At 40.4% G+C, this 15,435-nt stretch overlaps 1 protein-coding gene across 1 annotated transcript in view; it reads right to left on the bottom strand.

Annotated features, from left to right (window-relative positions):
• Positions 1-1,919: 1,919 nt before the first annotated feature.
• The window catches only part of EDD1 (glycine-tRNA ligase), a 169,039-nt gene continuing 155,523 nt past the window's right edge, over positions 1,920-15,435 (bottom strand). The window contains exons 34-36 of the mRNA XM_088895870.1: positions 10,661-10,742; positions 10,412-10,497; positions 1,920-2,088 (exon numbers count right to left, since the gene is read on the bottom strand). Coding sequence (XP_088751996.1) covers positions 1,990-2,088; positions 10,412-10,497; positions 10,661-10,742 — 267 coding nt within the window. The 3' untranslated portion in view covers positions 1,920-1,989. The remainder of the gene's footprint in view (positions 2,089-10,411; positions 10,498-10,660; positions 10,743-15,435) is intronic.

Raw genomic sequence — 15,435 nt, 5'->3', positions numbered from 1 at the left:
TTTCTAAAACTCACCATGACATAAATTGTCCATGTCAGCATAAATGCAAATTTTATGACCAAACTACCCCTAACCCCTAAATGGCATGTCAGCCTTATTAAACATATTTTTATATTTGATAGAAGTGGACGTTGGGTCCTACATAGCCACACGTCTTCTTCTTGACCATAGATCTTTTCTTGATCACAATTCTTGACCATAGTTGTGTTGCACAAGTAGATATGGAGCATCAGATGAGTTTGTTTTGAATCAAAAGCATTCTTTTTTTTTTTTTATTTGAATCTCCCTTTTTACTTAAATATGTAAAATTGCTAGAAAATTTTTTAGACTGAAATATTTGAGATACATTTTTGTTGTTTTTTATCAAGTTTTGCTTTATTTTTCATTTACAACAGAACAAATGGTAAAATAATAATCTGCCAACATCCGTTAGTCTATTTAAGTATTTAACATCAACTTACTGACATGGGGCTCCCTGGATGTTTTGCAAAAGGTATGGCAAGTTTAAGCTGAAAACTGATAATGAGGTTTAGACAATTTCCCTAAAATATTTAGCGTCATAATAATCAACCTAACAATGCCGTTCAGGATTCAACCATTAAAGAGCTCACAACCTACTTATTCACCAAAGACAAAGCTATAGCTAAAGGTAATGTGACCCTCAAGAATAAATCCAACCCATGCTTTAATTTATTGAGTTCTTCTGTTTCAAAGCAGAAGGGGATAATGACCAATGGGTTTATTATACTTTATAATTTGTTGGAAACCAAAGCATCATCACATCATGTTAGTCATTGTTGAAGTCTTTTAATATGTAGAAGGATGCTAGCAGTGTCTAGTGGGAGGGTTGAGATTGGCTCCCAGCATGATGCACCCCACAGCACATCTCCACATGCGTTGGGAATATCCCTGTACTTGTCATGGGGAGATGTTCCCAATGCAAGATGGGATTCCATCCTCCCAAAATGGTGCTCAAAGCAACTTGCAACCACGTATTGGTAATATCTCCGTACTTGTATGTTTTTATTCATTGAGAGATATTCCCAATGCACAGCTGGCTGTGCTTGTCATGGGGAGATATTCCCAATGCAAGATGGGATTCCATCCTCCCAAAATGGTGCTCAAAGCAACTTGCAACCACGTATTGGTAATATCTCCGTACTTGTATGTTTTTATTCATTGAGAGATATTCCCAATGCACAGCTGGCTGTGACTGTGAATACAGTGTGAGTACCATTTTGTGAGGATTGAATCCCATCTCTCCCAATGCACGGTTGGAATGTACTATGGGGCAAACTCTAAGGGGAGCTAATGCAGTCGCTTTGTGGTCGTGGGAAGATGAAGAATTCATCCCTTTGATGACCAACTGCTTTATTTGTTTTTTGGTTGATGCCTTCATTACCAGTTTACCACTTTGCCAGTTTTTTTTTTTTTTTTGATGAATAACTTTGCCAGCCTTCAACCCTACTAAATGTTCAACTTTGTAGCCACAGACTATATGCTATTCTTCTACAGGAGAAGCTCAAAAGAATTTGGTGGATGCACCTCTTCGATTGGTTTCTTGGATCCTGCTATTGACGCCAGTACAACCATTCTTTTTTATGTTACAGATAGATTACTTACTGTAACATAAAAGCAATCTGAATCACTTCCTTTTTAAACTGCAAAATTCCTAAACTAAGTCCAAAGGTTAATCTGGCAAAAAACAATAAAGAAAGAGGGATAAATAACCTGACTGATGTTAATTATCATGGTCGATGAGTGAATATAAACTTACAAAACCTGAAAGAGCCCAATTTAAGCAAAAAATTACAACAGGCAAAATCAGGTTGGTTCATTCACAAAATGCATAAAAACAAAATAATGGTTAGAAAAAGGGGAAATGTGAAAAAAACCTAAAATGTGTGTGTGTGTGTGTGTTTGTGTTTCTTTTTGTTTTTTACATAAAGAATGCCGAATATCTTATTTGTCACTGGAGAGGTCAAAATGCTAAAACCCAGGCAAAACAGAGAGGTCTGCTATCCCTCTTGGAAGGTCTGCAATTTTCTTGAGGAGTGCAAGTCTGTTATTCCGGACTCTCTCATCTTCCTGCATACAATCAAACATAGAAGTTTTCAGTGATCCTGTGTACAACAATATACTGTAAAGAAAACTTCCAGTGATATTTATCAAAAAAAAAAAAAAGAAGAAAACTTCCAGTGATCTGCTCATGCCTATCAGATTATGCAAACTGCCTTTGATTTGTATATTATAATTGCAAAAATATTTTTTGTTTGGAAGATGCCTCTTTTTCTTCTGATTTTTGCTTTCACTTGAATAAAATGATCTGTTATCTATCAATAAATAAATGAAATGAGAGTCAGCCAGTCTGGTTGCCTATGTCCAGCCATTAAGGTAGTCAAAGATGAATATCTTCAATGTGCACTTTTGTACAATAACTACATTCTGTATCACAGTTGACCTTTACTGTGTAGATTATTCAAAGCTGAAGCAATTCCCCCTAGTAACCAACTCCAATGGAAGAACTGATTTTGCACTAACCTTGTATTAAATGCCTTGCTCCAAAGAAACAAAACTTGAATTGCATGTGACATGAGATTCTTATTTTGAACGTATTACATGATAAGTAATTGTCAAGGTCATAGAATGTAACGATGTAGTACCACATTTGCAGCAATTATAGGTCCTATTAGTTTGATGGTTATACTTAACATTTTCCTATTAATTTATTGTTCCAGATTCTAACTTCACTAATATAACGATATTGCTTTTTTCTGCTTATTTTTTGAGGTTTTGGAACAATTATGCCTGACAGGCACATAGGGACAGTCAACATGCTAATGGCTAGGTCCATCAGACATGCATACGAGTCTAAGAAAAAAAAAATGCAAGTCCTTTAGTCTACCAATTAGCTGGTCCAACAGCCATCATCAGGTCCTGGCTTGAAGGTGTGGGCTTGGGAGGAGGTTACTGATGGAGGGTGATTTGGCCCAACCTTGCAGCACGGGTACACGTGGGTGTGACCTTGCTCAAACAGTGACTCAGCATGACAGCGCAATGAGCGTGAGCATAACTCGGAGGGAAAGTCCCACCGAGTTCAGCTTGACAACTCGGCGAGTAAACTACTCGTCGGGAGCCGCCTTACCCGCACCTCCTCCCTGGGGTCAAGGCACTTCGGAGGGTCCCGAGTTCGGGGCGCCCCGACCCCTTTTAAGACCCGAGCTCCTCCCAATGGACCTCGGGCCACTCCCAGGCAAGAACACACCGATCCTTCCCCGGACACCCTGAGGCCCAGGCACCTCGGGTCAGCTAGCTCGGCACAACCGGCTAGAGGCAGCCTGTTACGCAAAGGATAGCCCGGCTCAGGATAGTTCGGTACACCACAGGAGGGCTTCCTGCTCGACCGCTGTACCCGACGACAAATCTGTGGACAACAGGCATGTCCCTGACAGATACGTACCCTACAACGACGGCCCCGTGTGTGCCACCTTAGCCTTGCCTGTAACGACTGTGGCAGACTGATAGTGGCGGTTATACCTGCCCTGTCAGAAGTCAGAGGGCCTAAAGCAACGAAATTCGGTTATAAGGGGCTTATTCTCAAGGAACAAGGTATCTTCGAATCACCTGCGTAACCTGCACTCTTAGCCTTCGTTCTCCTTTTGCTTCTCGCACACAATACTAACTTAAGCATCGGAGCGTTCCCACCGGGAAACCCCCTGGGAGTTCTTCCTCTTTCCTCTCGTCTCAGGTACCTCTCAGGAGCCACGCGAGCGCCAGGTAGGAGTGACCGGATTGTGCTACATCATTTGGCGCCGTCTGTGGGAAACGCTTCAAAAGGCCTTTCTCTCTAAACTTTCTCAGTTCTTTTCTTCCTTGAAACAATCCAACGCTCATGGCTTCCTCTAGCAACATCGGACGAAGCACGGAAATGGACAACTCTAGGGAAGAACCCCAGCTTCCTACTGTCTGTATCGGATAGTTCACTGTCCCCCTCTCAGCGGACGGAATCCCCAACTTGAATGTGCCTCTCACAGTGGCACCTGTCGTCGCCCCACTCCCTGCTATAGTCAGAGCGACGTTCACCGAACCTTCGGTCGTGCCCCCAGCGGCCAGCTCAAACCAACTGGAGGACTTGATGCAGTGCATGCGGGCCATGCAGGCCCAAATGCAACAGTTCCAACAACTTCAGCTCTATCAACAACACGTACTGCACCAGGTCTCCCAGTATCAGTATCAGCAGCAGTTCCCCTAGCTGCCTCAACCTCAACTTCAGTAGCCACAGTTCCCGCCTCGACACCCAACCTCATAGCAAGCTAAGTCTTGCCGCTAGGACGAGCACCCCTCTGGCGGGTTGCACTTCAGCAGCAGCTCGGGCGTCGGTTTGCGAGGCCACCCGGGCGGAGCAGAACCCCCCAAAGCGGCCGAGGACAGAAGAGCCAATTTTCTTCACAGGAGATGATACGCACTCAATTTGGTGTTCATATGAAAATACTTCGCTCCGGTAATGCCAAAGAATACATCTCCTCACCATTTCAGCAATACCTAGAACATCATGGAATAATTCATCAAACTTCTTGTGCCTACACCCCGCAACAAAACGATGTAGCTGAACGGAAAAATAGACATCTTCTTGAAACTGTTCGGTCCTTGATGATAATATGCATGTCCCAAAGCATTTTTGGAGTGATGCTGTTCTTACATCCTGTTTTCTGATAAATCGGATGCCCATGTCAATCCTTGGAAGTCAATCCCTTTCTCCGTGTTGTTTCCCACTTTGTCTCCCTTTCCTCTCACCCCAAGAGTCTTTGGCTGTGTTTGTTTTGTTCAACACTTGGGGCCTGGAGTGGACAAGCTAGATGCTCGAGCTACGAAGTGTATTTTTCTTGGCTACTCAATGACTCAGAAAGGGTACAAGTGTTATAACCCAAAGTTTCATAAATTGTTTGTGTGCCCTGATGTCACCTTCTTTGAATCAATTCCTTTTTTCTTAGCTGTCGGGGTCTCTTCTTCTCCCTCTGTGGTTCCTCTTCCTGTTTCGGTTGTGGACCCCCTTCCTGTAGCTCCAATTCCTACTGCAGATGCACATCATATGCCTGTTACTATAGAGAGGCCGCCAATTACTCAAGTGTATACCCGCAGAAGTGCTTCGATCCCTCCTCCACTTCAGCACCTGTCGATAGATCCTGCTACTACTCCTCCCTCAGATCTTGATCTCCCTATTGCTTTGCGGAAAAGTAAACGTACTTGTACTTCTCATCCCATTTCAGACTATGTTTCCACTGCTCACCTTTTTGCTTCTCATTGCAAGTTTATATCATTACTCTCATCGGTTCCCATTCCCAAGACTGTACAGGAAGCCCTTACCTCCCCAGGGTGGTGGCAAGCCATGGAAGAAGAACTCTCTGCTCTACAACATAATCACACGTGGGAACTCACCACCCTTCCTCCTGGTAAGCACACTGTTGGGTGTAAATGGGTCTATACAGTGAAGCATCTTCCTGATGGCAGTGTGGAACGATTGAAGGCACGGTTAGTGGCCAAGGGCTATTCTTAGTTATATGGTGTGGACTATATGGAGACATTCTCTCCTGTGGCTAAAATTGGTTCAGTTCGGGTGTTGATCTCATTAGTTGCTATGTATGATTGGCCTCTCGTACAACTTGACATAAAAAATGCCTTCCTACATGGTGATCTTGTTGAGGAGGTGTATATGGAGCAACCACCAGGGTTTGTTGCTCAAGGGGAGGCTGGTAAGGTGTGCAGGCTCAAAAAGGCAATCTATGGACTGAAACAATCTCCACGTGCATGGTTTGGCAGGTTCAGTGAAATGGTGAAGGCCTTTGGGATGAAACAGTGTCAGGTTGATCATTCTGTGTTCAGCTATAACTCAAAAGATGGGAAAATCTTGTTAGTCGTGTATGTGGATGATATTGTCATAACTGGAAGTGACAACAATGGAATTGACAGGCTGAAAAAATTCTTACAGGACCACTTCAATACGAAAGATTTGGGGAAGCTAAAGTATTTCTTAGGAATAGAAGTTGCGAGGTCAAAACAGGGGATCAACCTATGTTAGAGAAAATATGTTCTTGATCTACTTGAAGAAACAGGGTTGTTAGGTGCTAAACCAGCAGAGACTCCTATGGAACTCAATGCCAAGTTAAGTGTGGATGCAGGTGAAGAGTTTGATGATCCTAGAAGATACAGAAGGTTGGTGGGAAAGTTGAACTATCTGACCATTACCCGACCAGATATATCATTTGCTGTGAGTGTGGTGAGTCAGTTTATACAACATCCCCGGGTTCCTCACTGGGAAGCTGTTCTGAGAATTGTTAAGTACCTAAAGGGTGCTCCAGGTCGTGGTTTGTGATTGTTAGGTGCTAAACCAGCAGAGACTCCTATGGAACTCAATGCCAAGTTAAGTGTGGATGCAGGTGAAGAGTTTGATGATCCTAGAAGATATAGAAGGTTGGTGGGAAAGTTGAACTATCTGACCATTACCCGACCAGATATATCATTTGCTGTGAGTGTGGTGAGTCAGTTTATGCAACATCCCCGGGTTCCTCACTGGGAAGCTGTTCTAAGAATTGTTAGGTACCTAAAGGATGCTCCAGGTCGTGGTTTGTGGTTGTTAGGTGCTAAACCAGCAGAGACTCCTATGGAACTCAATGCCAAGTTAAGTGTGGATGCAGGTGAAGAGTTTGATGATCCTAGAAAATACAGAAAGTTGGTGGGAAAGTTGAACTATCTGACCATTACCTGACCAGATATATCATTTGCTGTGAGTGTGGCGAGTCAGTTTATGCAACATCCCCGGGTTCCTCACTGGGAAGCTGTTCTGAGAATTGTTAAGTACCTAAAGGGTGCTCCAGGTCGTGGTTTGTTATACCAAAAGGGAGGAACTCTTGAGATAGTAGGGTACACAGATGCTGATTGGGCTGGCTCTATATCAGACAGGAGGTCAACCACAGGGTATTGTACCTTCCTGGGTGGCAATCTTGTAACTTGGAAGAGCAAGAAGCAAACAGTGGTGGCAAGAAGTAGTGCGGAAGCAGAGTACAGGGCTATGGCCCATACCACATGTGAACTAGTATGGCTGAAGAACTTACTACAGGAGATGGGTTTCTCAATTGACAAACCCTTGAAACTATACTGTGATAACCAAGCTGCTGTTCACATCTCATCCAATCATGTCTTCCATGAAAGAACTAAGCATATTGAGGTGGATTGTCACTTTGTGAGAGAGAAAGTGATAAGTGGGGTAATAACTACATCTCATGTGAGCTCAGGAAATCAGTGGGCAGATCTCTTCACAAAAGGATTGTCTCGGGGAAGAATAGATTACATTTGTAACAAGCTGGGACTATATGATATATACTCTCCAGCTTGAGGGGGTGTTAGAATGCTCGAGTCAGGGGTATTTTGGTCATTCCGGTGTATCTTCTTGAAAGTGAAAGGTCTATTGTATCTGAGTTTAAGTTATGTGTCCCATCTTCTATGAGGGACAAAATTGTCTTTCTTGTAACTCAAGTTTTATGAATAAAAATCAAGTGGGTCGACTAGGAGAGTGATTTTTTGAACATTCTCTCTTCTAGTCTGGCCGAACACTCTTCTCCTCTCCTTCTTCTTCTTCTTTCTCTTTTCTTTCTTCTTTCTTCTTCTTTACTTTGACCTAGAATCAACTAGGGTTTATTCACACACCTCACAACTATTCCCAATCGTCTTGTTTGACTCTAGATCCTACAAAAAAAAAAAAGAAAAAGACCGGGAGAAAAAATTACTCAATAATTCAAATATTTTGTCAAACTACTCACAGATAAAAGATTAATACTCTTGGAACATGCAGTACAGAAGGTAGGGTAATGGAATTAATTATTTTGACGGACCCCCTTCCTAGCAATGGGAACATGGGAGCCATTAGCTATAGAGACTCTACCAGAGAAGAGGTGGTACGAAGAAAAAATGGTGGAAATATTGGTTATATGTTATGAGGATTCTGAGTCTATAATCCAGGGAGGTCCTCTTTTTACCTGTAGTGGAGGCATAGTTTGCAATGGCATATGAACTACCTAAATGAGAAAATGAAGTAGTATCACTAGCTGTTGGGCCACTTGTACAGTTGCACCTTGCTATCCACCCGATGAAGAACGGAAACTAGCTGTATCTCTCTGACTTAAACTGGATATATCTCTCCAACAAGTATCTTTGGTATGCTTAGACTTCTTATAGTAGTCACAAATCAAATCCTTCTTGTCCTTCTTCCTACTATCACTACCACCTTTATCCCCACCAGACTTAGGTTTCATTATGCTAACCATAGTAGATTACTCAATGCTTGGGTTCCTCATCATAACATTCCTCCTACTCTCTTCTTCAGACACAAAGGCATATGTGCCTGAGAGAGAGTTCCACTATCACGAAAAAGAACATGCTACCATGCAATATCATATTCTAGATTGAGTTCTACTAGAAACTCAAACACTCTATTCTTCTCTACTAGCTTCTTTACTACTCTCCCAAACCACAATCTCCAAATGGTCTTTATCTCTTCACCCAGAGAGATTCTTGGCTTCCCATGAGCCTATAGAAACAAGAGAAAAGGATGTCTCTCCCTCTACAGACCTCAAAAAACTCCAAAACTGAACCACCCCCTTCAAAAAACACTAAGAAGTCTAAAAGATCTTGAGCACCCTTTCTAGGCCAAAAATAAAGAGTTCTACTGCAATCAAGACTCTTCCTCCTCCAATTCTTCCTAATTTCGATGATCAACCCAAGGGGTTCTAGATCCACCGAAAAAATCCAAGAACTGAGCCCTTTTGAAGTCTTTGATCATCTCTCTAACTCACCATACACCTAGGGGAGAGGCATCAGATTTTGCTGTCACGATTGGTCTGCACCAAGGCTCAATACTTAGCCCTTGTTTATTTGCTTTGGTCATGGATGAATTAACTAAACATATTCAGGAGAAGGTCCCGTAGTGCATGTTGTTTGTTGATGGCATAGTTTTAATTGATGAAACTAATGAAGGATTAAATGCAAAACTAAGTTTATGGGAAAAAAACCCTCTAAACAAGCAATTTTAAAATAAGTAGGACTAAAACAAAATATATGATATATAATTTTAATAATAATAGGAGTGAAAATGAGGATACAGTTAGGATTAGATATCAAGAGTTAACAGAATATGACCTTTGCTACTATCTTGGTTTGATAATTCATAACAAGGGAAAGATTGAGGATGTTGCCCATAGAATTAGAGTAGGATGGGAAAAATGGAGGGGTGCATCCAAAGTCTTATGTGACAAGATGAATACCACTTAAATTGAAAGGAAAAATTTATAAAATAGTTGCAAGGCCATCTATGTTGTAAGAAATAGAATATTGGGCAATCAAGAAAGAATGCCCAAAAAGAGAGTGTCATAGAAATGTGTATGCTGAAATGGATGAATGGAAAATTAGAAAGGATAGGGTCAAGAATGAAGTCATTTGAAAGAAATCAGGAGTAGCCCCAATAGGTAATAAAATGAGAGAAAGTAGACTAAGATGGTTTGGTCATATGCATAAAAGACCGCAAATAGCACCTGTAAGAAGTTATTTGTTGCAAGTTGAAGGGGCTAGAAGGGCTAGGGGAGGACCAAAAAGGACATGGGTTGAAATAATTAGAAATGATTTAAGTGCCCATAATTTAGCAATGGTATGACATTAAAACCGAATGGCAAAACAGGATTCATGTTGCCAACCCCATATAGTTGGGATAAGGCTTGGATGATGATGATCTATAGACCTGCTTTTAAACTTGAATATTGACCCAATAAACTTCATTAAAGAACCAATGGGAAGTGCATCTAGAGAAACTATGGGGGTGGAGGTATCTTTATTGACATTGTTCATGATCACATGTAATTTGTCCCTAACTTCAGTTTCTTGACAACTTTTTGGGAAAGAGACCCAACAATTTATGTATGATTACAATTTTCAGAACATTATTCAGAATCTTATCAATGGATTAGAGAGATTATGACAAAACCATTGAGAGTGGGAGGCCTAAGGCCCTAGGAAAGGGCTTTGAAGCTTGATACCCTCTATAAAAGCATCAAATAATTATGGATCAGGTATATTCTCGAGTTGCATTTTACTAATAATGGATGGAAAGCTCAAATTAAAGTCAACATGTATGATTCTACTCAGAAATTGGGTGAGTAACATGAAGCAGATGTCAAACCTAAGCATAATTTCATCTTTCCAACATGATGCCAATTCTCAACTCTCTAATATTTGCAGTTTCTAAGTTTGAAAATTTCTTCAACTTTTGCATGCTTAGATCTTAAAGCCTAAGCTAAAGGCAAATTTCTCCATTTTTTATTATTGAAAATTTTCAGATGTAAAATGTGGAGCAATCTCTAGAACATACCACCATGACAAAGACATGGTTAAAGAAATCCTCAAGTGGCTGTAGTAGTTCCAAAGATGATTCAACAAAATCATCAATCTCCACACCTGCAAAGAAATATCATAAAAATGTTTATCAAAAGATAGGAATACCTGTAATAAATGGATGATTATACAGGAGATGGGAAAGGAACAAGAGCTAAACACGGTTCAAACTTAATAAAGCACCAATATAAGAAAAGTGAATTATAGAAATGGAGAAAGAAAATACCAGGATGGATCTTGGTCTTTACTGACAAGAAAGCATTCCATAAAGCTCTCTCTTCTTTTGTTTCAAATGCAGATTCACTGACCTAATACGATCAAGTTCTCATGAAGTAAGTATTTCTATCATTCAGATAGGATATAATGGGCTGTTTTTGTATTGTGAAATTTGGACTGGCAGTGTCAAACCCTAAATTTGGACTCGCAGTATTGCAATTTTTTTCCATTCCTTTCCTTAGGATGACTAACATAATAAATTGAATTAAAATAGAAAAGGAGCAGTCAAACAGTACACTGGAAAATAAATGAAGCGAAGACTTAAACCAACAAAAAGGAAGAGGAAAAAAAAGAAAAAAAAGAGGCATGAAACTTCAATGCTCAAGTCCAGTGTATATCAAATCTAGAAAACCTCATCATCCCAAAAACATATGAACTATTCTTTTTATTTTATTCCACACCTTGCTTCTGGAAAAAGCTTTTGTTTCAGAGGGCATTATGTGGAAAGTGAGAGGATGCGCTTTTCTTATTTTAATGTGTTTTTCTCATGCTTGATATTTATGAGGGCCAGATGCAGGTGACATTAGTGTTTAGTCTTCATTTAAATATGTTACATTGTTTGAACCATGGGGTCAGCTTACAGGTGACCCACTTGAGTTAACTGCATATTAATAAATACTGTTTTTATCCATGAGGAATTTATTAATTCAAAAGATCAAAACATACAAGCATACCTAGGAGAATATAGAAGTTAATACAAAAATCAAATCACAACTGAGCACAAAACAAATGCTCCCTATTTACCCCTTGCTTGGCTAAACAATCAGCCAAGACATTTGCTGATCTTCCCACCCACTGTGTTCTTATATTCATATTTTGTGTAAGCCACTTGAATTTTTTGATTTTGTTCCTATAGCACCAAGTAACATATTCTGAGTACTTCAAATCATCCACCACCACCTTGGAATCCCCTTCAATCAGAGACCCCACACCAAGCTGGGTTGTACTCCTTGAATAGTCGCTAGTAACTCAGCCCTTGTAGAGTCCCTGACTCCCAACGATCCTTTAAAGAACAATCACTTTCTAATGCTCTCAAACTCATTCAAACATTGTCTCTCTTTTCTTTTCTCTTCTTCCTTATTTGTCTCTTTCACACACTGCACACTACTTTCTTATTGGTATCAGAGCAAAAACAGATCCAGATAGATGCTCTTCAAAAACTGAGAAACAAGGGGGTCACTGACATCATTGTCATACAAACGACATTAGCAAGTGTATGGATATGTATGAAGATATCGTATGGAGAAATACATCTTAGGAGGAGTTCTAATGCTTAAACATAAAGAACCCTCCTAACCAATGTTTAAAATATCAGAACTGGTTGAAATGTTGGTCGTCCAAATATAAAAAATATGTTGGAGATATCGTATGAAGATATTGTAAAAATTATAGACATGGTAAACATTGTAAAATATGCAAAATATAGAATGGTATTTTATGAAATGATAAAGGAAACATAGGCACATTTTTTAAATTATTATCTTGTTCCGAATCATTAGACAAAGCTAAGAAACTAAGGCTATAGACAAAAGAATATGTTCTGAAGTTGCTCTGTAAACCTTAGGATTCAGAGCTTCATGATAGAATGAGTTAAAGCAAAATTCAAACTCAGAGAAAATGTAAATGGTTGTAACAGATCAACCAAATAATCTATTACACTAACAAAAACTAATATTTAACTTCATGTTTGTGGAGATATAGCAAAGGCCCCTTGGTATTTTTATATGTTTTTATATGCAGTTATATGTAGCCCCGTCTTTATTTTTTATTGATTCAGGCTGCTGTTTTGTTATTTTTTGTCATAGTTGACAGGGGTATTTTTGTCATTGTACCTTCTTTTATTGAGTCATATATAAAAGACAATGAGGGTGGCATAACTCATTCATTCTGCTCTCTCTTTCTCTAATTTTTTCTTCTCTTCTCCTCTTCCTCTGTTCTTCTCTTTTCTATTTTTTCTGAACAGGTTTCGTACTAAACCTAAGACTGCTACAGCAACCTTTTCAAGTTGGTATCAGAGCAGGTTTAGGTTTGGGGTAAGGTCTCATGTATGCTTAACTCAGCCAGCTAAATGAGACTCTATTAGGGTTGGAGTTTCAGACCTTTTTTGCCTGATTCTTGGAGGTCAGTGGAGATTGGTGCACTGTTCTAGCATTTTTCTGAACTCTGTTTTTGCCCAGTGACCAGGAAGGATCAGAGATACTTGTTTGATTGGGGTTTAGGGGTTAAACATCAGTTTGAAGGTGGTGCTCAGTGTTTTCTGGGTGGTTTTCTGATTGTTTTAAGGTCGACAGCAAGTGGAGGACCTACAGAAGCTTCTGGAAGTAGCGGCTGGAGTTTTCTTGCGTTCTCCATTTTTTTCTAGGGTTTTTCCTTGTTGGAACAACCAGTTTTGAGTGACAGTAATCTGTGTACAGCTTGGCTGCTGTATATTTATCTGAAAATCATTCTTTTCTATCAGAAAGAAGTCGGGTTTGTGATACCTTGCTCAATTCAGCATGGAGAATGTTGGAAATGAGTTCAAATCCATTGGGGAAGGACTTGTAGGGGCTGGTAGTGTGATGGACAGCAACCCTTTCCAGATCATGACCATTAAGTTTGATGGAACTATGGGTGTCAATGGACGGTTTTGGAGTTGACCCGTCCAGTCCAAAATCAATTCGGACGGATTGGATGGACCAAAAAGACAATGGATTGGACCAATCCGGTCCAAAATATTTATTAGATTGGACTGGACCTGGTACGCCTGTAATAAATTTATATTGGATTTGGGTGGATTAAGCAATATCCGGTCCATTGATATAAGATAAGAATATAGGTGTCAATGGACCGAGTTTGGGTTGAAACCAATCTAAATTAAAATGGATTTGAACAAATTGGACGGTCCGAACATTGAATTGGACCAGTCCAAAATAGTCCAAATTATTCATTCGATTGGATAGGACCTGGTCCATTTGTAATGGATTCACATTGGACTGAATCAGATTGGACCAAATCCAGTCCAATCGACACCCCTAGATGGAACAAACTATCTTGAGTGGGCTCAGTCAGCTATGATGGCCATTGGAGGAAGGGTAAGTTGGGGTATGTAAATGGTGATATTTAGAAGCCAGCCAAGGAAGACCCCTCCCATGCTAAGTGGGTTCAACCGTTCAAGAAAATTACCTAGTTATTTCTTGGCTCTACAACTCAATGCAGCCTCGTATCAGTAGAAACTACCTTTGGGCAAGGACTGCTAAGACATTTGGGATAATATAAAGGAAACATACTCTCATCCCCTTGATGTAGCCAGGGCTTATGAGCTGAAAACTGAAGTAACAAATCTGAAACAGGGGGAAAAACCTGTGTTGATTTACTTCTCAACTCTGAAGTCCCTATGGCATGAAATTGATCACTTGAAGACAGTTGAATGGGAAAGTCAAAAGGATGCAGCAACGTATAACAAATTGGTGGAAAGAAATAGGGTTTTTGAATTCCTAGCAGGGCTGAATTCTGAATATGATAGTGTGAGACAACAACTTCTCACTAGGGAAAGTGTTACCTTGTCCCAAGCCTATTCTTTGGTGCATAGTGAGGAGATAGAAGGAAAGTTATGCTACAAAATTCCCAAATTGAATCAGCCCTAGCAGCTATGGAGTAGAAGCATGGTGGTGATAAGGAAAAGAGGTAAGGAAGGAGAAAAAAAGGGAGGTGGTCTATGACTATTGCAAGAAACCTAGACACACCAAGGACACATGCTGGAAGCCTCATCCTCATTTGGTGCCTTCAAGAATTAACAATAAAAAGGGAAAGGCAAATGTAGCCACTACTACAAATGTCCCCTCTTCTATTGGAGCTAGACCTACTTCATTAGATGCCTTGGCTATGGTAAGGGCTGTTTTGACACAGTTGGAGAATGAAGTTGGCATTATAGGACCATCTCAATCTACCCTTGGTCCTCCCACTTCAACTTCAGTTTTGTTCAGATTTTGGGGCCTCATCTTTCTAAATTTGATCCTAAAGCTACCAAATGCATATTTCTCAGTTATGCACAAAATCAAAAGGGATATTGCTATTATGGTCCAATTTATGGCTCTTGGTTTGTGTCTATGGATGCCACCTTTTTTGAGGATGTCCCTTATTATCTAGGAGTTTCATCTCAGGAGGAGAGAAAGGTGAGAGGGGTTTTTTGTTCCTGAATTGTGTAGTGAGGACCATTGTCAGAAATCCAAGGAGTTGTGGGTTTTTCATAGGCGGTGAAGGCGAGTTGATTTTGGTACTCTTGAACAGCCCAGGCCAGTTCCAGTTTCCTCTGTGGCTCCAGGTTCAGATACTACAGCTTCACTTCCTACTCTTGCGCCTGCCACCACAGAGCCTTTGCCTTCTATAGATGATCTTGACCTTCCCATTGCAGTTCGCAAGGGGAAACAGAGATGCACAACCTCCACTACCCATTGCATATCTCAGTGTCTTTCTTATGACTACCTTTCACTGTCCTATAAATCCTATTTGGCATCTATTTCTACTATATCCATTCCCAAAACTGTGTAGGAAGCTCTATCTATGCTCGAGTGGAAGGATGCAATGAAGGAGGAAATGAATGCACTTATTAAAAGTGAGACATTGGAGTTGGTTTATCAACTTGAAGGAAAGAAACCAGTTGGGTGCAGATGGGTGTTCATCGTGAAACATAATGCAGATGGATTATTTGAAAGATATAAGGCTCAACTTGTTGCAAAGGGTTACACA

The sequence above is a fragment of the Nelumbo nucifera genome, chromosome 1 (genome assembly GCF_055504915.1).
Source record: "Nelumbo nucifera cultivar China Antique chromosome 1, China Antique-T2T, whole genome shotgun sequence".
NCBI classification, from domain to species: Eukaryota; Viridiplantae; Streptophyta; class Magnoliopsida; order Proteales; family Nelumbonaceae; genus Nelumbo; species Nelumbo nucifera.
The sequence above is the reverse complement of the archived record's forward strand: the minus strand, read 5'-3'. Positions and strand labels throughout refer to the sequence as shown.